A 21,632-nucleotide genomic window follows, 5' to 3' on the forward strand; every position below is an offset into this window, starting at 1 on the left:
GAAAATGATCCTATCTGGTTAGGAGCCACCTATGACCACCACAACAACCGATGGCAGTGGAGCATGAGTGGTCGCAATCTGTCCACCGACTCCTTCAGCCGCACTGATCCCGCGTAAGTGATCTCTCAGATGCTCTTTCCTTTCTTCCTTTATTTCTGTAGATTGATTTAACGCTTAAGCAACAATTCTAGCTATGTGCAACTTATCTCCAACAGCCAACCGCTGGATAATAACTGTGCCATCTACGATCCAAGCCTCAAGTACCGCTGGTCGGCGCGGCCCTGCTCGGATAAGCTTCGCTTCATATGCCAGCACAAGATGCCAAAGGTGAGCGGTCCCAATCGCTACAAGATCTACAACCGCTGGAACGCTACCTATCCGAACGAGCAGGCCAACGAGGTGGTCCTGGAGATCCTTGAACCGCGTGAAAACGATCGCAGGTAAATGAAAACTAAGGTGTGGCGTCTCCTGGCAAAAGCTGGGTTTCGGGCGAGTCAACGTCCTCCTCCTTCTTTTCCTCGGAAGCTTTTTTATCGGTTTCTTCTTCTGCCAAGAATTCATCCCATTTGGAAAGCCGTTCGTGCGCCTCGACAGCTGATTCGTCAATTCTAAAACAGAAATTAGGAATTAGCAATTATTTTATATTTTATAATTATCTCATTTCGAAACTTACTTGTATTTCGTCTTGCCATCCCAGGACTCCGCACTTAGTTGCCGCTGTCCAAAAAAACGCCCCTGCATCATTTGAATGACGAGGTCAGCTTCCTCCGGTGAGGCCATGTTGATCTGGGCAACGCCCTCAGGATGGCGCTGAAATGGGAACTATTTTAGAGAAGATTTCGAGAAACTTTCGTTTTCTTACATCATAGATAACCACTTTACGGACCATCCCGCATTTGCTGCACTCCTCCCGCAGATTGTTTTGGTACTCCAATATGAGCTCCACTTCCTTCACAAAGAGTTCTGGGGTGAAGAGGTTTTTGATGATGACGGTTTTCTCATTCTTTGACCGTTCGCCTCGCATTTTATCTGGACGCCAATCAAATAACCTAAAAATGGCGTTAAAGTGTAAAATTCCACAATCTTTTAATAAAACATTCATTTTGGATTACTTACTTTTCCTTCATCTTTTGCAATTTCTCTTTGTCCTTCTTCTTGCGCTTGGGCTTCAGAGCGGGATTGTATTCTCCACGCATTTGGAACTGAGCCCTCTGGACACGGATCTTGTGGCCACGCAGATTGTACTCGTCTAGAATTTTCAGCGCCAGATTGACACTCTCCACCTGAAATAGAAAAAAACTAACTAGTAAATGTTTCTTCTAGGTACCACCGGCGTGTCAAGGCCGAGGACAGCGACGAAGAGATGATTATTCCCGACCGTCGACGCAATAACAATCGTCGCAACAACCACAGGAACCGTCAGATCAAGAATCAGAATCAACATCCCAACGATGTGAACTACCAGCCAGCACAGCAACGCCAAAGGAATCGTCCTCGTACTTCAACTGTTGCGCCAACTACTACGCAACCGGTTAGCCAGTCTAATGATGTCCTGGTTCCCTCACCCACGCCTCAGCAGATGACCCAGTACGATCGTAAATTGCAACGCCAACGGGAAAGGGAACGTCGCCGACAGCTGCGTCGGCAGGAACGCCAGAAGTTGGCTCGGGAGCAAAAGCGCGAAAGGCAACGTCGCCTTAAGGAGGAACGCCAGCGATTGCAGCGGGAGGAACAGCAGCGCCGGCAGCGATTGCAGCACGATGACCCCAAACCCCAAGTGATCGATGAACTGCGTCAGCGATCTGGTGAGGATCTGGATAAGAAACAAAGGGACGAGCACGAACAGAATCTAAGAAATGAACAGGAAAAGAAACTAAGGGAAGAACAACAGAAGCAACGCGATGAACAGGAACAAAGGAACAGGGAGGAGCAGGATAGACTCAAACAGGAGGAGGACGAACACCAGGCTAGGAACCACCAGCAAGAGCTTAAGGAAAACCAAGAACAGCAACTCCGCGAACTTAAAGCTAAGCAGGAGCGAGAGAAGCAAGAACGGGAATACCAGCAGCAAAAGCGTGAGCGCGAGCTCGAGCTACTGAAGCAACGGCAGGCTGAAGCAGACCGCCAGCACGCAGCCGACGAGGAAGCAGAGAAGCTACGGCTGGAGCGCATCCAAAAGCAACGCGAACTGGAGGCACAACAGCGACGAGAGCGCGAAGAGCAGCGCCGCAAACAGCGCGAGGAACAGGAGGAACAGGATCGCCAAAACCATGCCAAGCGTCTGGCTGAAGAGAAGCGACTGCGTGATCTGTATGCAGAGCGCATAAGGCTGGCCAATTCCGAGCGGGAGAAGCAACTTGCCGAGGCCCATGAAACCAAGCGACTTGAGGAGCTAAAGCTGAAAGAGCAGCTAAAGAAACAGGAGGACGAGCGACAGGAGCAGATTCGACGCGAGCAGGAGGAGGAGGAAAAGCGCCTGGAACTGGAGAGGCTTGAGGAGGCTCGCCGCTTCGAGGAAAAGGAACTAAAGCGCCTGCACGAGGAAAACCAGCGGCGCGAGGAGCAGAAGCTCCAGCGCGAGCGGGAAATAGCACTCCGCGAGGCCGCGGAGAAAAAATTAGCTGAGGAGGAGGAAATGCTGCGCAAGGAAGTGGCTGAAGAAGAACGCAAAGTGAAGCAGCGCCTGGAAGATGACATGCGACAGGCGGAAGAGGCGCGTAAAGCCAAGGAGGCGGAGGAACGGGCTGCCGAAGAGGCCAAGGCCGCCGAGCAGAAGCGACGCGTGGAGGCGGCCAAGAAGAAGGCCGACGAGGAAGTCAAGGCCAAGTTGGAGGAGAAGAGGCGTGAGTACGTGACTCGAATCTCGGCGCTGAGTCCCGAGGACCAGAAGAAGTTTATCGAGATGCGCAAACGGCGCAAGCAGCTGAAGGAGAAAAAGGAACGTGACCAGCGGGCAAAGGAACTGAAGAGGATACAGCAAGCCATGCGATTGGACGACAACGAGTAGAAGTCCATAGAAGTCCTGGCGGCAGTCAAATCACCCCGCACTAACCAATACTAACCGAGACATATCGATCACAATTGGTTCCACATACGCACAGTTGCCCAGTCGATTCCTTTTCGATTGTTTTCTTTGTGCTTTAATTAAAACAAAACACAAGATGAACTCGCAAAAGTATTATTTACCAGAAGAGAAAGGAGAATGAAGGAACATCGCTGCGAAGCAGATTTTGTCGGTTAAGGGGAATCAAATTTCAATTTCAATTGCATTTCGATCGAGCAGGAAACCCAATCTCCATGCGCTTCGCTAGCTATTTTAGTACTGTACAGTAAAGATATACTATATATAGGTTTAGGATATGGACACGCCACATACTCACACAGCGCACAGGACACACCGTAAACACACGGCAACCAGTCACGCATGTTTCCTTAATAACCGAACTAGAAGTTAGCAATCAATTTTAGAGCCAATAAACCCCACAGACGCAAAATCAATTTTTTAAACTCAAGCACAGAACTACGGAAATATTTATAGTGAGTAAAACGTAAGATTGAATGGAAAACTCCTTTGGGTCAGAGCCCAGCAGTGTCCAAGTCCCATGCCTCCCCACACTCGGTTTGCCTATGGTGTCCTCGAATCGGGCACAGCGAAGCAATAATTTACTACTAATAATCTTTTGATAACATCATCGGATGGTCACCGACCATTTCCTAACTTCTAGATTACAAAACTATATTTTACAAAGATGTATGTAATAACTAAAGTATGTTTAAATGTAAATTTTTATGTATTTTTTAATACCTCAAACGCGAAAGGCAAAACAAAAAAAAAGGAAAAAACCTCGAAGGCAACTTTCAGTACATTTTGTTTCGTTTAATGTTGAAATTGAAAGCTGGCAAGGACGGGAATGAAATCGAAAGGAAAAGCAATTTTACAGCCAAGTAAATGCATTTTAATAGTAAACTAACCAATTTTAAATATTATTACTCTACACACGGAGAAATGAAAAGCGAATAAAACTAAATAGTCAGCGAAACGTTAGCAAAGAAATCATGAAAGAGGAAAGCAGTACACAAATGTAATACGAAAACATATGATAAAATTACCATATAATATTTATGCAAGATAAATTCTAGTTAAGGCGCAAACAAAGTAAAATAATGAATAAAGTTTGAAAAAACACAAAACAAAGAGAATGAATCCGGAGTTTTAATTTAACACTTACCTTGATGTAATCACACAAGCCATCGCCCTTGATTTGTCCATCCTTTTCGGCATACAGTTTCAGCTTGAACTTCTGCGTCTGCGGATCTCTCATGACCATGCCACACTTGCCCATCAGATCGGCAAACTCATCCATGGTAATGTCCAGGGGCAAATTGGAGACATACACCTTGGTGTTCTGCGAGGGATCCATTTCGAACCATTCTAAAAGAAGATTATCATTAAACAATAGGTAATGAATCTAAATGTCGTATACCACGTACTTGGGGGCTCCTGGGCCTTTCGCTTGCCAGTGGGCACTGCAGCGCTGGATGCTGGATTGTCTCTGGACATGGCAGCTTCCGCCTCTGCCGTCATACGCTTGAGTTCCTCCTCCTTTCTCTTGGCCTCAGCCGCCTCCTTTTCAGCCTTCTCTTTCTCCCCCGCTGAAGTGTTGTCAATGAATCCATAGTTCATTTGGTAGCGGGCCATAAAATCATCATCGATCTTGGGGAACCAAGCACTCTTGGTTGCATCCCAAAAGAACTGGACTCCATCCTTATCGGTGTAAGTACGCTCACCATGCTCATCCACACCGTAAACCCCTTCCTGGTTCGGTTGCTTGGGTACCCACTTCTTTTTCTCGTCATCCCACTTGTAGTGCTCCGTTTCAGTTTCCTGTTTTTTGGGCAACCACTGTTGGGTTTTGGGACACCACTTGTAGTGCTCGTTTTCGTAGGGATCACCAGCCTGTCCAGCAACTGTTTCATCAATGCTTAAGGGTTGCCAATTGTTTCCGGTGGCGCACCACTTGTATTTCTGCTTCGTGCTGGGATCGGTGTATATAGCCCCGCCATCCGCTCCATAGGTCATGTGCTCCTCGTAGGCGGCGAAGTCCTGAGATGAAGTTTCGTCCGTTTTGTCCGCGTGATTATCCGATTGGTTTTTATTTTCCGTCGGCTTGTCATCAACTTCTGGGACTGAAATGGTGTTGGGAATTGGTGATGTCGCTTCCTGCCCTTCTACCTTTTCCTTTTTTTCCTCCGCTTCTTCGGATTTCTCCAGCTGCTCCGATTTACATTCACCTTCGTCGCTCATTTTGCGTTCTGTAATTAAATAATGTCGAGAAGTAGACTACATTTAGTTTCTTCCTCTCCTTTATTGCTGCGTGGGCGGGACAGTCGCCTAATTCCCAGCTCATTTCATTTTTTTCCCAGGACAACAAATAATCACCACGTGAAACAACAAAACTAAATTGCAGGAACGTGCCCATATTGCTTGACATTGAAGAACAATAAGGGTGAGGAATGAGAGAGCATTCAAGGAAGGCACCGGGAAACACCATGCTTCTTTTTTGCACCTCTCGCCAGGCGAGGTAAACAATTTACACAATGATTGCCATTTTTCCCCCATGTATTCCAGTATGTGTGTGTGGGTCAAGCTTGGGTCGGGTAATAAAATGAAATGAAAAGCGCACGCCACTTTCTGGGCGGCATAAGAAAAGACCAACACAAATCCCAAGAAAGAACACAAACAGTGTCGGGGAAAAAGGACTTGGATACCGCCGGCCCGCTGAAGGTCAACTAATTTCGTGTTATATTTGGGACAGGGAACCCTTCTCCTTTTTCGCTTTTCGAATCGATTCCCCTGAACTGACCGCCAGGTTCAATCAACCTTTGGCCCGGAAAGTACAATTTAGAAGCAGAAGCCAAATAGATTTGTCAACCTATTGACACATCGCTTGAGAGTTCCGGCAGCTGACTCGCAGGTTCTTGACCGATTCGCTTTACGTCATCCCCAACATCTTAACCCAATCGAAGAGGGTTCAATGGACTCGGTCTAATTGTCACAACTTAAGGCCACTAAAAATAGGCTCAAAAACCACAGAGGTTCCGAGTTCAACGCTCAACGAGTGGGCAGCATTTGCATGTACTCGCACAAGATTCACTATTCCTGCACAGTCAGCGGATGAAGGCGGATCCACCAGGGGATTTGGACTAAGGAGGGGAACTCCCTGGCAAACTGGCGCATGCAACAGACCATGCCCACTCCTCGCCCACAGGGAAAAGCGGAAAAGGGCGGAGAGCACGGCAGGGGCAATTGCAGTTTGCAGGCCAAACAACTTTGTTAGGGGATTCATAAATTACATAGACATTTGAGAACATACTCGAAACGCTCACGGCTTCCACATGAAGAAGGCAAAGTGTGGCATATAATACAGAATGTTTAGACTCCAAACTGGGACTACACGTTCCTATGCAAAATAGAATACTGAACTAAAGAGAAAACAAGCCTCAGCAAGTCAAATCTTATATACCCATGTACGAGAGAATGCAATAGTCGAGTTCCTCGACTGGCTGAGTAACGGGTATCTGAAAGTCGAGCAACTCGTGGAGTTGTGGAGTTCTTCTCTCTTGCTTAGATGGAAAACCTTAACCTGTAAATATGTTATATTATAGTGTTTATATGTTGGATATTTTGGCATAACTAAGAGTTTAAGAGACTTCTACATATATATAAATACATATCAGATCCGAATAAACCATTCTGAAGTTTAGCTGCACAATCAGATAATTATTCAACCTTTGTCTGCATACCTTTGCCTTTCCCAATCGATGGGAACGCACTTATTGCATAACAAAGTATGGAAATCAAAGGAAACCTTCTTGGGATGCCAGCAGAAATCAATTAATTGACGCAAATTGTCTGCGAAAGCCTGCAAATGTGGAAAGCACTAGTCAGTTGGCTCAGTTTTATGACGGCGCCTTGGAGGTCATAAAATAGTTACCCAATTTCGGCTAAACGACGCCATTCCAACGCCCAAACGTGAATTAATTAACTTTTCAGAAATGTCGCGAATTCGCAGGACACTCATCCTGTCCAAATGTCAACAGGTCAGGGGAAAGGAATTTGGCTTCTGGAGGAGACGAAACCGGGACTTATGCGCAGTGAAAGGGAAAAGAAACGACCCAATCACACACAAAAATAATGTTATTTTTACCGTGGCTCGTATTCCGAGAGATTTGCAAACATTACTCACAAATGCCATAAATACCATGAGGGGGAGCGGGTGAACCGAAACTCCAGGCCGAAAAAACCGAATTCCCATACTCGCTCTTTGGCGCACGGAATAACTTAACTCGGGAAAAACGGACAGAGTAGGGTGACTCACTCCTGAGCTGGGCCAAACTCACTCGCTCACATTTCCATAGCATACTTATAAGGGCCAAGCAACGCCAGCCAAAATGGCCCAATATTGATGGCCCGTTTGTGGGTGGTGAGAGTGAGTCGGTGGCTAATGGTTAGCCAGCTAGCCAACTACCCAGTTAGCCTGCTAGAGTGCTAGCCCCAGTCGTCCTCACTGACCAGTACGCGCTGGGACGTTCGACTGACCGCAAGTGCCGGCCAGAGTAGCCACGGAATAAACCGCCTCGGGAATTGAGAGCACGCAACTCCAAATGGCATTGTTGTGTACAGATATGTGCGCCTAGGGGCCTCCCCACAAGCATTTCAAATGCAGCCGGCGAAAAATATGCAAGAGACTCACTAATACTAAAATCAATAAAAGTTTAGCATATAAAGTTAAAAACGCAAATACAGAGAGACACATAATCCCAAAATGGATATACCTGCTAGCGGAGCCATTTTCACCCTGGGCAAATCCCATCTGGCGGAGAATACCCAAAGCTACTTCTACATCAAAAACGATCCTGTGAAGCGCCTGATTTCCGGTCCAAACCAGAGCGCTGTCATTTGTGGTAACTACGTGACCCCAAAGTCCTTACACTGCTCACCACCAATCCTTTGACTCCAGTCAAGTGGTCAAGTGAAAATCTATTGTCGGTCGGTTGTCTGTGCCCCGTGCATTGCATGTTGGCTGCAATTTTCTTTAAATAATAATAAGCTCCACTGTTCAGCTTACTTTCACTTTCTTGTTGGCCCAGTCTTGAGTCCGTGTTTTTCGTGTTGCTGGGTCTATTGAATTACTAAATTATAGCCGGCTTTTGCAGCCCGACAAATTTGTAACCAGAATTAGGTGTATTGCAGGGGTGTTTTGAATATTTCATCCTGCCAATCCCCACAGAAATCGAATACATCCGTATATTCCCTGAAAATCTGACACATAGAGCAAATCTTATGTTGGGAAAGTTGTTTGGAACTCTACGTATAGGGTGGTATATAATCTGTACTACTTCTTTAATAAATCGTCCAAAAGACCACTGGTGATGTATCAACAGAATAGTGTAAAATATATATGTATATATGATATATCATTAAGGATATTACTTTTAATGTACTATATTTATCCCACACTAAGCCCGTATTACATAAGCTTAAAATCCACGTTAGACCCAGTAAAGCTGACCAAGCACTTCAAATCACGGCAACTTCAACAACTAATGGGGTCAGACGCGGCGTTAAAATACCTGAAATATGGAGAGAACTCACGAAGTAAAGCCCCAAAAACCGAAACCGAAACTGAAACTAAAACCGAAGCTAACGTAATTGAGGCGTTAACTTATGCGGGGGAGCAGTTAAATAGTTGAAACGTTGTGGGATTGAGGGTTTGGGTTATTCATGGGATTGGCCCACACCCGCGCGCACACTTTCTCAATCAATAAAAGTCAAGAAAAGGGAACAACCCCCCGCCAAACATAATAAAACAACCAAAAACAAAAGCTACCAGCAGCAGGTGAAAGCCAAAGCAAATGTCAAACCGTTCTTATCAATTACAGAATCTGGACGGCTATTTGTTTGGGGCGAGAACCACTACGGACAGCTCGGCATTGGTGGCCATGGCGGAGCCTCCGGCAAAAAGGGCGGCGGCAGCCACAACGGCAACGGGGACATCGTCACCAAACCCACCTGCGTGAAGGCCTTGAAAACCCTCGGATTAAAGATTTGCGACGTCGCCTTCGGCAATCACTGGGCCGTGATGCTAACACGTGAGTGAATCAACAAATATGGAGGAAGTTCGTCAACTCGGAGCATGTGTCACCTAAGAAATCGGCCTAACCGAAAGTTTTAGTTTTGGGGAAAAAGTTTAGTAAATGGCAGCAATTGGGCAATTGTTTTGCTGCTCAGTTGTGTGTTTATGATTCAATGAGTAGGTTATACTAATATATCAAAGTTATTAGTAAGAACAAACGTTAAAGGACTTAACTAAATATATGCCTTAAATGAAGATATCAGTAATATGAGATATATGGAAGTCTATCAAACAGGTATTCAAGTAGAAAAGTAAAAACTTAGGCAATGTTTAAATGGAATGTTCAAAAACAATTTTGAATTGATAGAAGTCATATCTCAAATTGGTAGAAAACCACGTGGCTACGACAACGAACTTTCACAACACATTTGGTAATTTTATTGAATTTAGTTTATAATCCACATATAAATAATTTCTTCAGACTCCAACGAAATCTTTTTCACGGGTCGCAATATCTTTCCCGAGGATACCCATGTGGCTCAGCACTTTACGAGCGCCCAAGTTGATCAGCAGTCATGCGCCATTATCCGGAAGCCTTTTCGGTTGGAAGAGTTCGATGATTACCTCTCCAAGAACGAGGAGACGGACAACTTTATGACAGTCCAAGCGGGCAAGGAGCACTTTGCAGTGCTGACCAGTAAGTATTCAAAGGAAAAGAAAATGTGTATGAGTTCACCTTAATAATCTCTCTTTTAAAGCCACTGGTCGTTTGATTGGTTGTGGCTCCAATGCCCAGCTGCAGTTAGGAGAACTAGAGCCAGACTACGATGGTCATCCGGTAGAGATTCGTCTTGATGCACCGGTGCAGCAGTTTGCCTGCGGACCGGAGTCCACTCTGGTTTTGACCGCCACCGGGAACCTCTTTCTCACCGGCCACCTCAACGAGTTCGTCTTTCCGCGCTTCACCGAGCTGCAGAAAAATCTGCCGCCCACCGAAGCCATCATCTTTATGCACATTTCCAAGACCAGCGAGGTGTACATTGTGACCAATGCGGGCAGCATCTATCGCAGCTTCGAGTCGCTACGGAACAAGAGTCTGGTCTTCCAACGTTTCTATGACTACGACTGCGAGGAAAACGGACCCATCTGGAAGCTCCTTAAAGGATTCTCCTTCTATGCGGTTCTCAGCAAGGCCAACAAGTTCTTTACTACGTTCTCGGAGAGCGGCCATCATTTGAAAACCTTCCGTGAAATTTCCAAGTTTAAGAACCTGCGACTATTGGACATCGCAGTGGGGGATCAACACGTCCTGGTGCAGGGCATACCGCGTTCCTCGATGTCGTCTGCATCTGTAAATGGATCAGCTGAACCAAATCGCTACGTGAGCCGTAGTCTTGCGTTGCAGCCAACTGATGCCAATGGAAACAAAGAGGAGATTAGGACACACAGCGGAAGAAGCCTTACCAAACAAGAGGGTATGGAGGAAACTGAGGATCAATCAATGTCGACTACTGTGGGAGGATTGACTGCAGCAGCAGGAGCCGGAACAGCGGCGGCCATGGAGGCAGTGAAGCATTTAATTAATAGTGAGAAACCAGAAGAGAAGTCAGATTTAACTCGTTACCAGGACATGAATGCAAATATCGAAAGTGGAGACCTTATGCCTAAAGGACACAATGAACCAAAGGGTAGTGATGAAATGGGTCCAAACTCAAATATTTCTGAAAAAGAGGAAGTTAATCAAATCGAGGGGCGGGTTGCACCCGGAAATGAAAATGAAAGCGCCACAGATCAAGAAAAATCAGTTCACTGTCCGAACACGGCTGTAACAAGTCAAGCAATCAAAACAAATAATGGATATAAAGGGATGGAGCCATCGGCACCTGTAGAGTCCCCCGTAATACCAGCGGATACAAAAGAATCATCACTAAAAGCAATCGATTCCCCTGTGAAAACAAAAGGATCACCAGCTAAAACCATAGAATCTTCAATAAAATCAAACTCATCTCCTGTCGAATCGATGGAGAAGCTACCCACTCCTCCTACACGTACACCCACCCCTCCCAATTCCCTCACAGAATCTTTAAGGTCGAATAAATCCGTACAAGATATGCAATTAGTTGATCATAAGCCGAAAGTGCCAGGCAGCCAGGAAACACTTTTACGCCCACGCACGCCATATACCGAGAGCAGTAGTTCTAGCACACCGCAGACGGTAAAAAAGACGCCGATACGAAACTTTTCATACGAGTCTGCCATGGACCATGACCATCTGGAGAGGACTTCTCCGGAACTGGTCTCTAGTCTGGACACAGTGGAGGAAGTACCTACGGCCAAAATTCAGGTGAACACACCAACACCGCCCACGGAAGACGACGAGCACCTGGCCGTGGAAATAACCACAACGAAGGACTCAACGGACAGCAGCAAAGTGATCAACGAAATACGCTTCATAAACGACGGAGTGGATGTGACGTCTAAGGTAGAGGAACAAATGCCAGATACACCATTGGAGAGCTCCGTTGAGGATCTGGAATCAGATGGAGAGCATATAATGCAACGTGTGGAGGAGCACGTTGACAAAATTGTGACGAACTCTGAGGAGGCGGCGTCCAAAGTCGGCGAAGACGCGATGGATGTCATGGACTCCACGCGTAACTCAATTCAAACAGCGGTAAGAAATGCAGCAAATGGAGCTCGTGATGCCATGGAGGCTGTAGGCGAGCGAATGGCTACTGGAGCTCGTGGAGCCGTAGATACCGTAGGCGGAGCAGTAGGAGCGGCGGGTAAAGGTGCCCAGCGGATGGCCAGCGATGCAATGCACGCAGTGGAACAAGCAGGAAGTAGTGCAATGCATGCAGTGGAGCAGGCGGGCAGTAATGCGGTCAAAGCAGCCTCCGAAACAAAGGATTCGATGGGCAGGGCCATGGATTCGGTGACCAGCAAGATCTCTACTGAAGTCCAGGGCGCCAAGGAAAACATCTCCTCATTGTTTCAGATAAAAGCGGCGAGGGAGGCGGATCCACAGACCACGCCATGTTCCACACCTCGCGGCGAGGATGACTTGTCCTTCAAAGAGGGGGCACCAAAGACCACCACAACGTTGGGTTCCAACGAGGAGGATGAACGAACAACAGCCTCTGTAAACTCAAACCACAATTCCGCAGGACATGGCAATGGTAATGGCAACATCTTCGAGCCAAGCACTACCTTTGAAGACCCTCTGGATGCAGTGGTGGAGCGCAGTAAGAAGGCAATGCAGGATGACATCCGGGCCATGCAACTGAGGGCAAATTCCCATGTTCAAGCTGTGGCCCAGCAGAAGGAGGAAGACGCTAAGGGATTCGTGCAGCAGGTGATCGACAGGCTCTCGTGCCGTAACGAAAAGGCGGTCAGGATTGAAGGTACCTTTTATTGGTTTTGAAATACAACAAGTCCTTCAGTATATACTTACCCAAATCCTGCTTATCTTCCAAACAGATGAACTGCGTCCGCCGGCTGGAAGTCACAACAAAAACACAAACAAAGTTAACAGCGAGCTGAGCTTAACCAATGGACAGGCACATGGCGATCAGGCGCAGGCGTCGCGGGTCTGCACGATTTTATAAAACTTGCACCAGCACTTTTCTGAGCAATTGCATTTGGTCTTGAAGTACAATTTAATAAAAAATAATGCAAACGAAATTCCTATAGAAAAGTTCTGCACCAGGCAGTGTGACCGTACTGTGGCGGGAGGAAAAAACCTACCATCAACCGTAGAAAACTTGCACGTTCCCATGTGAATGGCTTCAGTGGAACTAGCTCATTTAGCATAGAGATGGCACATTCGATATTCACGAGGAGTCAAGTTAGAAAATGATTTGTGATTTTAACTAATACGTTGGGGAAAAAATAATTCTAAATATGTTCTGGCCTAAATAAATCTGCTACTCTTTCCAAATTGTATCTGTTATACCAACTTTCCCATTGAGTCAGAGCAGTCATCGTGATTCCTTCACACTCGTGATCAGTAACAGGTCCCCCATAGCTATCGCCCATCCCCAATTGGCACTAGTTCATTCGCGTCTATTTTGTACGCGAAACAGTAAAAAAAGAAAAGAAATATTTGTACTATTTTTCTAACGTTTATACGCTTTTTATAAATGAAGACCCAGCCACAGATAATGCTGTGAGGACCCGATTCTGATAGGCGAGAGCAAAGCGCGAACACCCTGCGGAAGGCCCATATCCCCCAAAAAACCGAATCGAGTGTGGAAAATGATGTAAAACGGGGGAAATCTAAACCTGAAAGGCCCCACACAGCACAGCCACAAAATGGAAAGGTAGGTCAATGTGTGGGCGCCCGAAAATAGTTCAAGTGTGCCTCTCAGTATACCCAATTCCATTTGGAATCATTTGGCAAAAGTAGAGTTTATAGACGTGTGAAAAACAATGGACATTTTCGAGCGGAGAGCTCCAAAATTAAAAGTCTCCTAACCTCAAAAGAGCTTTTACACAGTACGTGTACGTGTGTGCGCTAGTGATGTCCATATGTGTGTGCGACTGAAAGTGGTTGTGACTTTTAGCAGAAGAGGGGACCGCGAGGGGCGATCTGAAGGCAACGTGTTAGTGGAAAAACTGCTTTTGAAAAAAGGGGAAAATATCACCCAAAAAGCCCGCCCAAAAAAGGTCAGTTCGGAATCCTGACGATCTCGCCTCCGTTTCGATTGTTATCCAATAGGTAAAGTTATCACTAACTTCTTAAGTTGCCAGAAAAACACATGTAATTTGGCGAGAAAGTAACACGCTGTCAATTCAACACAAAAAAGAGAGATACCTGAGTGCTCCATGTGTGTGCGTGTTGTGTTGGCCTCAGTGTCTGTCTGTGTGTGTGGGGTAGGGGGGTGGTGCGGAGTAGGGGCGGGCCAGGTAACTTGTCCGGCGGACGTAAAAACCAGCGTTCAAAAAATATATTAAAAGTTACATGCATGCAGGCAGCGCGCGTTTTTATTTTGTTTCAAAATGCATAATCGTATGTTTAATAATTAATGCTCTTTGACGCATATTCGATGATTTGATACCCTCGCATTAATAAAAATCTATTAAGGATTCGGTCTTTGGTCATCCGATATGGATCTAATTAAAAAATGTCACATCACAATTTCCTCATGAGTTTAATATTATTATGGCTCTTTAATAAATGTCATAAAGTTCGAAAATATTTAACTTTCGCAAGAATATTGCTTTGACTCCCTAATGCGTTAATCAATTTACCTAAATGACTTAAAACTTACTTTTAAACCGTAAAGTAAGCCAGTTATATCCTTACAAACATGTACATATATATGTATGTAAGCCATGTAGTTCCAAATACTTATGTACGTAGAGAAGTTTGCCTAAAAAAATCTTAAAGAAGACGGAAGGAGTAATATGCTGGTTAGGAAACAAAATGGGCTTCAATGCGTTTCACTAATAAGGGCATACAGAGAACCATAGGAATGTATGGAAGGGGTCTTCAAGGGGAGAAGGTGGAGCTGGAGCTGGGAGCCCAGCTATCGAAGTGTGTCAGCTATTGAATAATTTAGATTTATAATTTCGCAGTTAGGTATTTCGTATGTTTTGGGAATTCCTCACATATTTTTGCATACCAAAAAGCCAAGCCGCCGACTCAACTAATCCCAATCTCCCTTCTCCAAACACAGGCACTAGCAGCAACAACATCAGAGAAGCGCCCAAGATGAGCATGTCGTGGCATTTTTGAAGCATCGATCTTAGTTTGTTAGCCAGCTTTCTGTTCAAGTCACCGAGGTACCACAGTCTCCCTCCACTATTCCATCAGATTCAACTGCAGCTTCGAATTCCGAATCCAGACTACCTAATCCCAGCAAGAGCAGTCCATGATGCATATCAAAAGCCTGCCCCATGCGCATGCCGCTGCTACGGCGATGAGCAGTAACTGCGACATTGTCATAGTAGCTGCCCAGCCCCAAACCACCATAGCAAACAATAATAACAATGAGACGGTAACCCAGGCCACGCATCCGGCTCACATGGCGGCGGTTCAACAGCAGCAGCAGCAACAACAACAACAACAACAGCAGCAGCAGCAACATCATCAGCAGCAGCAACAGCAGTCGAGCGGACCGCCCTCTGTGCCGCCGCCACCCACGGAACTCCCCTTGCCCTTCCAGATGCACTTAAGCGGGATCTCTGCGGAGGCGCATAGTGCCGCCCAAGCAGCGGCCATGGCAGCTGCTCAGGCTGCAGCAGCCCAAGCTGCTGCGGCGGAACAACAACAACCGCCGCCACCACCGCCACATCTGACGCACCTGACCACGCATAGTCCGACAACGATCCACAGTGAGCATTACCTGGCCAATGGACATAGCGAGCATCCCGGAGAGGGCAACGCTGCCGTTGGCGGAGGGGGAGCTGTCCGCGAGCCGGAGAAACCTTTCCACTGCACCGTCTGCGATCGTCGCTTCCGACAGCTAAGCACACTGACCAACCACGTGAAGATCCATACTGGCGAGAAGCCCTACAAATGCAACGTTTGTGATAAGACCTTCCGTCAATCGTCGACGCTGACGAACCATCTGAAGATCCATACGGGCGAGAAGCCTTATAACTGCAACTTTTGTCCCAAGCATTTTCGACAGCTGAGCACGCTGGCCAACCATGTGAAGATCCACACGGGTGAGTGATGAAGTGTGCTATCCTACAATTTTGATCGAAACTGATCTGTGTCTTTTTCTTCAGGTGAAAAGCCCTTTGAGTGCGTCATCTGCAAGAAGCAGTTCCGACAGTCCAGCACGCTCAACAACCACATAAAGATACACGTCATGGACAAAGTCTACGTTCCTGTTAAGATCAAAACAGAGGAGGATGAGGGGTGACTAGGACGAATGCCGTTGGCGGCACACCACCATCAGCAGCAGCAACACCAGCACCACCACCAACAGCAGCAGCATCAGCACCACCCGCCGCCTCCGTCCCAGCAGCAGCAGCATATCGACCAGCGTGGAGTCACCATAACCACGTTGCCCTCCGCCACGTCAGTGGCCCAGCATCACCAGCAGCACCAACACATTCAGGATGGCTCGCCACACCATCATTTTAATGTGGCCGCTCTAGGGGATTTATCCAGCGCTATGCAATTGGGCGCTGTGACGGCGGACGGGAGCTTTGTGACCATGGGCGGCGTTGTGGTGGGTCGCATCCAGCACACACGAGAGGAACTGCAGCAGCTTGGAGTGATCAAGGTGGAGTCACCATCGAATGGTGGCACAGCCACGTCAGCGGCGGCGGAAACGCAACGCGAGGGATGAGTCGATGAGCTGCTTCTCGAGTACATGCTCAAGGAGGAGAATGCGGATGAAGTGGACGAACAGGAGCAGGAGTCGGAAGTGGAAGCGGAAACAGAAGCGGATGTAGTGGAAATTCAGGAGCAGGATCAGGAGCAGAAAGAGGAGCAGCGATCGAGCCAGAAGTGAGCCATGTTTGGTGTGTACGCTTACGTTGTTGTTAGTTGTTTAATTGTAGCGAACATTGTTGTTGTTGTTAAGGTTTAAATGTGTGACTAAGAACTTACCAAGATGATTGTATAGCAAACGCTTCAAAAGTAGCTAAACGAAAGGCGCCAACACCAGCACCCAGAGCTCCCAAAAAAAGAACACAAACCGTAAACAGAAACAAATACTAAAATAATAGTAAAGCTAAACTAAAAACCAGATGAAAGACCTTAGCAGAGAGTTGTCTCTATAGCAGCGCACCCCATCTCACATTCACAACCCTCTCAGTCCCGAAAATAGATTAAATCCCTCTCTACTCACTTATAAAATAACCTAATCCTAACTAGAGTGAAATAATTTGCTAATAGCAAGAGCAAACTAAACCCGAAAAGCAAAAAGCCATTGCGTGTACGAAAAACTTAACTAAAATACTTCCCAAAGCAACCCGTTTCAGATTGTAAATTGTTGATCCGACTCACTTTTAAGTTGTTTAATTTAGCATTTAAAGCTTAAGAAAAATTGTTGTTCAACTCAAAGTTGGTGACTTTTTTTCGCCATCTTGCAAGGGCGTGTTTTAGTCTGGGCTAACACAAATACAATTTGTTTATAAAATCAATAGCTGAATTATTTAACTTCGTAAACTTGTCAGCAAAACTTAAAAAATATCCTGAACAGAAAACGGCAAAGAAAAATATTCTAATAGTGTTAAGTGGTCGAAACTATCTAAATAGCTCTTAGTCCCTAGAGAGCCATAGTTTTTAAATCAGCGTTTTGTTAATTTTAATTGATTAGTCTTAGTAGTTTTAATTTCAGCATTGGCATAATTTGGAAACACAAAAGCTGTCGCGCTAGCCTTCGTTTAAATATTAGTTAATGAAGTAAACACAAAGTAACGCTAATTAATTCATAACTAATTACGATTATGAGATAGGAAAGCAACAAGTTCTGTACAAAGCCCAACTCCAATTTGTATGTATAAAGCGAAAGCAGCGGCGTTAAGGAGAGAGTTTAACTAAATTGTAAACTAAAACCTTTTTAAAAGAGAAAATAATATTTTCTAAAAATACAACATGTGACTTTTTATGTTAGCCCTTTAATTTATGTATGTAACCCTTGGTTTCCTCACATCTCGACTGTCCTTTGTTTTCAATCGCCGGTCGCCTTTAAATACCTTTAAAAACTGCAGCAAGGGTCAAACCGAAAAGACTCCTGTAACAAGTTCCTATAGAATTCAAAGCGCAACAAACACGGAAGTCCCCAAATGTATACGAATCAATTGCAAGCCGGGAAGTGGAGACACATTCAAAGAAACCTAGCCTATATGGAATGAATATTAAATAAATGTTGATAAATGTGTAGTGTTAACAAATTAAAGACAAGGCAGCAGAAACGAAAAACCGAAATCCCAACCTAACAGAGCAATGATAAGAGCAACGCTTGAATCCGTACTATGTTTTTTCAAGGCACTGAATGCAGATCCTCACCAGGATCTAAGATCCCTAGGAAATTCGAAAGGTCGCTCTAAAATGAAAGCCTAATATTGGATGCAGATCGGATTCTGGTCTTTGCAACGTCTGAGCTCTGCACCCAGCTTCTCTAACCCTCCCCAGCGTATGCATATACTTAATATATAAGTGACGTAGTGAGATTAGCATTTAAGCGCCTACTTTAATGATAGTTGAGTGTGTAAAATGTAAACTGCAAAGAATTTAGACATACAATGAACAAAGACAAGACACGTTAGGCAAATCGAGATGGCAGAAGGATGAGGAACTGCAAAAAAACCAACAAGCAAAAGGCTTAAAAACAAATCGCGATAATATTATATAATTATACACATATATTTATTAATGTATGTATGTACATGCGCAGTAGCTGTATTTATATGTAAATGTGTACGTAATTGTGTATTTAGTTACAGCATAAATATATATTTGCAATGGAGAAATACAGAAACGGAATTTATGACAAATGGCAATGAATCAAATGTATTTTTATTTGAAACCATTTAGGTAAATACTAGTTAACGCAAAACAAAACAAAAACAAATTTTCCACTCACTAATGTTTTCTATAGGCTTAAAATAACTAAGTTTGAACTTTCGGTATGATATTTCATAAACATAATTGAGCCTTAGATATATATTCATATTTGGACACTCATATGCCTCCCACTACGGAGGAAGGCACAGAGTCTGCTGGAGGCATGGACTATTCATAGCCCCGAAAGTTTGTTTAGATAGGTTAACCACTCCGACACATCGACCTCCTTGTGAACTTTGTTTTGAAGAAGTTTTCGCAAAACTCTCATCTGTCGCACATCCTCGCCATAGCGCACACATATCTTGCCCGTATTGATTCTGGCCACCGGCAGATTCACCTTTGGCCGACCTGTAATTACCTTGGTGTTCATGCGCTCCTTCCAGGTGTGTTCCTCCTCATCCAACGCATCCAGCCTGAACACCTTCGGCGCCTCGCGCACAACCCTTCCCACAGGACTGATCCTCGCAGTCAAGGGCTGCACGAGCTCCTTACTCCTTAGATACTTCCAGAAGCCTCCAAGATTTAACCACTTGTCGTAGTCTTTTAAGGCGCTAAGGAGTAATGCCAGGTAATCCTCACGAGACAACTGCTCGTCGTCGTCATCCTCAATCTCACTTTTCAAGTTGTACTTTATCCATTGACGCGCTCTGAATTCTCCGACCACTTTCTCCGGTCCAAAATGAGTTTTTTTGGGAAAGAAAAAGAGTTTCAAAAAGTGGTCTGTGAACTCGAAGCGGAGATATGGGTGGTCCAACTGCGGAATAGTCTTTAGGTAGGTGGAAATCTTTTTGCGATTGTGTGATTTAAAAATCTTGAAGAACTCTTCGATGAGCAGACGGGTTTGGGGTCCAATACTTGGATATATCACAGCATTATCCGCGTACTCTAGATCGGCCGTGTTGCTTGCTTCGACGATGAGGGAAACAAGGCGCTAATAGAACTGAAATAGTTACATAAATCATAAAACCCAAAACATGTCAAACCTACCTGGAGAATCCTCTGGCGTTCTGGGTACATGGACTTCTCCACTGCCTGTCCATACAGCCTCATAATTTGCTTAACGATGTCGGTGAGACGCGTTCCTGCTGACATTCCAAATACGATCCAGGCAAATGACCTGGAGTTCTCCTGAAACATCTCCGACTCCGACTGCCTCAACCTGTTATGATCCAGCCAGGAGAGGAACTCCATTTCCAACACCCATGTGAGCATGTTCAGGACATCACAGACCCGTGCCAAGCGGACTGCGGGCGACATTCTCTTGAAGTCGTCCAAACAAAGCTTCCCACTCTGCCAGTCATACTGCTGTACATGTCGCAGAAAGACCGTTTCCTGTGACATATTCGCATCCTCCTCTTCCGAGAAGTTAAACACAAACTTTTCATAGAATTTGGTGTTTTCACGTATCTCTTCATCGCTGCAATGCATTAGATTTTCCTCTAAAAGATCAATGTAAAACTGCAACTTCTGGGTAGAATCGGTTGAACGTGTTGCCCGCAAGGCGGGATTCGAGACACCCAGAAAACTCAAGTAGTAAGGACGCAGGGCTGTCCAGCACGGGGGAAAGGCGTCGACCAGAAGAAAGAAGATGCGTATAAGTTTGTTGTAGATGTCACCCAGCTCCTTTACGCTTATCTCTTTGGCAATTAGGATCTGCATAAGGAATTCATGATATTATTACAGTGTGGCACAATAGAAATAAGCAATCAACCATGGCCATATCTATTAGTCTGTCAAAGACTCCTTCGCCTGGGTAGACACCCTGCATCACCATCATCTCCAGAATGTCCAGGAATGTATCGTAGTGCTGGCCGTGCAACGTGGTTCGTAGCGCCTGAACGGCCGAAAAGTTTGGGCCATCCGGGAGCGCGGAGCACCGATGTCTTTGCGTGCACAGACTAGTATTGTAAAGACACCTGGAAACACATGCTCCCGGAAGACGATCCTCGCTTTTGATGTACAGATTTGAGATCAAGATACGCAGGTTACGCTTCCAGTTCTTTTTGGGAGTAGGATTAGGCGGGGCAGGACATTCCATGGTCCTCTTGAGGCATCCCTTCCTCGCGAAAACCTCCTCCGGGGCCGCCTGAAGTTTGGCTCCTGACTCTAATATAGATTCACCATCTAATTTGGCATCTGATTTATCATTTGCTTTGGAATCTGATTTGTTAACATCCGGTTCCGCATCTGATCTGACAGAGACCATTTCTACGTCCGAATCCTGCGGTTGGAAAGGAACCGTCTTGTTAAACTCTAAACTATTGTCTAAGACAATTTCTGCGAAGTCCGCTGTGGAATTTATGATGGTATTTACGCTGTCTGAGTTCATTGCGAAATTCAATAATACTTCGCCGTTGGAACCCATTGCAATTCCGTCGGCTACTAACTGATCTTCAGGTTCTTTGGTTTCAGGATTATTTTTAACCTCTAGACTAGGACTAAGGTTGTGGCGTTAATTGTGGTCGACATCAGAGCGTGTAAACAATATTTACGCTAGAATTTCAAAAGTATTAAAAACACAATTTGTGTTTCTTTGCCGGCGATAATTAAAGTGTGACCGTTGACAGACCGCCTTAATATACCCAAACGGTAGAACGGTAGAACAATCGCTGCTAATGGGCTAAACGGCATTTTAACTTACGCGATAATATCGAAACTATGGGGAATAACCAAAATTCAAACTCTATTAAATTCTCTATTCAAATTTTCTATTAAAATGGTCTTTCCAGACGCAGTCTTATGATCTCTTCTGGGTATATCACACCACAGGCTTTAGAGTTGTTGGTATAATGGGTTATGCTTTCATTATTTGGTTATTGGCACCAGGGAGATAATTTTCTAAGGTAATTTGTCTGATTTTTAATTAATAATGTTGGGAAGAGTTGTTGCTTCTTTTTTCTATTCAGGAACTATATAAGCTAGAAAGTTAAAGTTATTATATTTTTATTTTATTTTATTTTATT

The 21,632-nt window shown here is 45.2% G+C and overlaps 5 protein-coding genes across 8 annotated transcripts in view; 3 read left to right on the forward strand and 2 right to left on the reverse strand.

The window, feature by feature from the left end:
• LOC117142059 (trichohyalin) overlaps window positions 1-3,166 on the forward strand; it is a 40,767-nt gene extending 37,601 nt beyond the window's left edge. For 2 of the 3 annotated variants that reach the window (XM_033305934.1, XM_033305935.1), the window contains exons 5-7: window positions 2-113; window positions 192-440; window positions 1,324-3,166. In XM_033305934.1, coding sequence (XP_033161825.1) covers window positions 2-113; window positions 192-440; window positions 1,324-3,007 — 2,045 coding nt within the window. In that variant the 3' untranslated portion in view covers window positions 3,008-3,166. The remainder of the gene's footprint in view (window position 1; window positions 114-191; window positions 441-1,323) is intronic. The other variant, XM_033305936.1, reaches the window with a different exon arrangement.
• LOC117142060 (HIV Tat-specific factor 1) lies at window positions 133-12,675 on the reverse strand. Of its 2 annotated transcripts, XM_033305937.1 has the most exons (7): window positions 12,592-12,675; window positions 4,492-5,313; window positions 4,230-4,432; window positions 1,117-1,283; window positions 863-1,049; window positions 674-810; window positions 452-608 (listed from the first exon to the last, which is right to left on the reverse strand). In XM_033305937.1, the coding sequence occupies exons 2-7, from the start codon at window positions 5,303-5,305 to the stop codon at window positions 452-454; spliced, it is 1,665 nt and encodes a 554-aa protein (XP_033161828.1). In that variant the 5' UTR covers window positions 5,306-5,313; window positions 12,592-12,675. The 2 variants fall into 2 exon arrangements, with proteins under 2 accessions (XP_033161829.1, XP_033161828.1); XM_033305938.1 differs by lacking the exon at window positions 12,592-12,675 and having other exon boundaries at window positions 133-608; window positions 4,492-5,305.
• On the forward strand, window positions 7,494-12,764 carry LOC117142058. Its single transcript, XM_033305933.1, has 5 exons — window positions 7,494-7,965; window positions 8,944-9,153; window positions 9,619-9,834; window positions 9,896-12,541; window positions 12,618-12,764. Exons 1-5 carry the CDS (start codon window positions 7,827-7,829, stop codon window positions 12,743-12,745), a joined length of 3,339 nt encoding a protein of 1,112 aa, XP_033161824.1. The 5' UTR covers window positions 7,494-7,826; the 3' UTR covers window positions 12,746-12,764.
• Window positions 12,765-13,176: 412 nt separating this feature from the next.
• LOC117139499 (adult enhancer factor 1) lies at window positions 13,177-17,696 on the forward strand. The gene is given in 3 exon segments (XM_033301827.1): window positions 13,177-13,459; window positions 14,819-15,812; window positions 15,876-17,696. Coding segments are annotated over 2 exon segments (1,368 nt in total). The 5' UTR covers window positions 13,177-13,459; window positions 14,819-15,013; the 3' UTR covers window positions 16,445-17,696.
• Window positions 17,697-18,598: 902 nt separating this feature from the next.
• LOC117139498 lies at window positions 18,599-21,228 on the reverse strand. Its single transcript, XM_033301826.1, has 3 exons — window positions 20,381-21,228; window positions 19,657-20,322; window positions 18,599-19,600 (listed from the first exon to the last, which is right to left on the reverse strand). Exons 1-3 carry the CDS (start codon window positions 21,032-21,034, stop codon window positions 18,842-18,844), a joined length of 2,079 nt encoding a protein of 692 aa, XP_033157717.1. The 5' UTR covers window positions 21,035-21,228; the 3' UTR covers window positions 18,599-18,841.
• Window positions 21,229-21,632: the final 404 nt, after the last annotated feature.

Source organism: Drosophila mauritiana, chromosome 3L (assembly GCF_004382145.1).
Source record: "Drosophila mauritiana strain mau12 chromosome 3L, ASM438214v1, whole genome shotgun sequence".
NCBI classification, from domain to species: Eukaryota; Metazoa; Arthropoda; class Insecta; order Diptera; family Drosophilidae; genus Drosophila; species Drosophila mauritiana.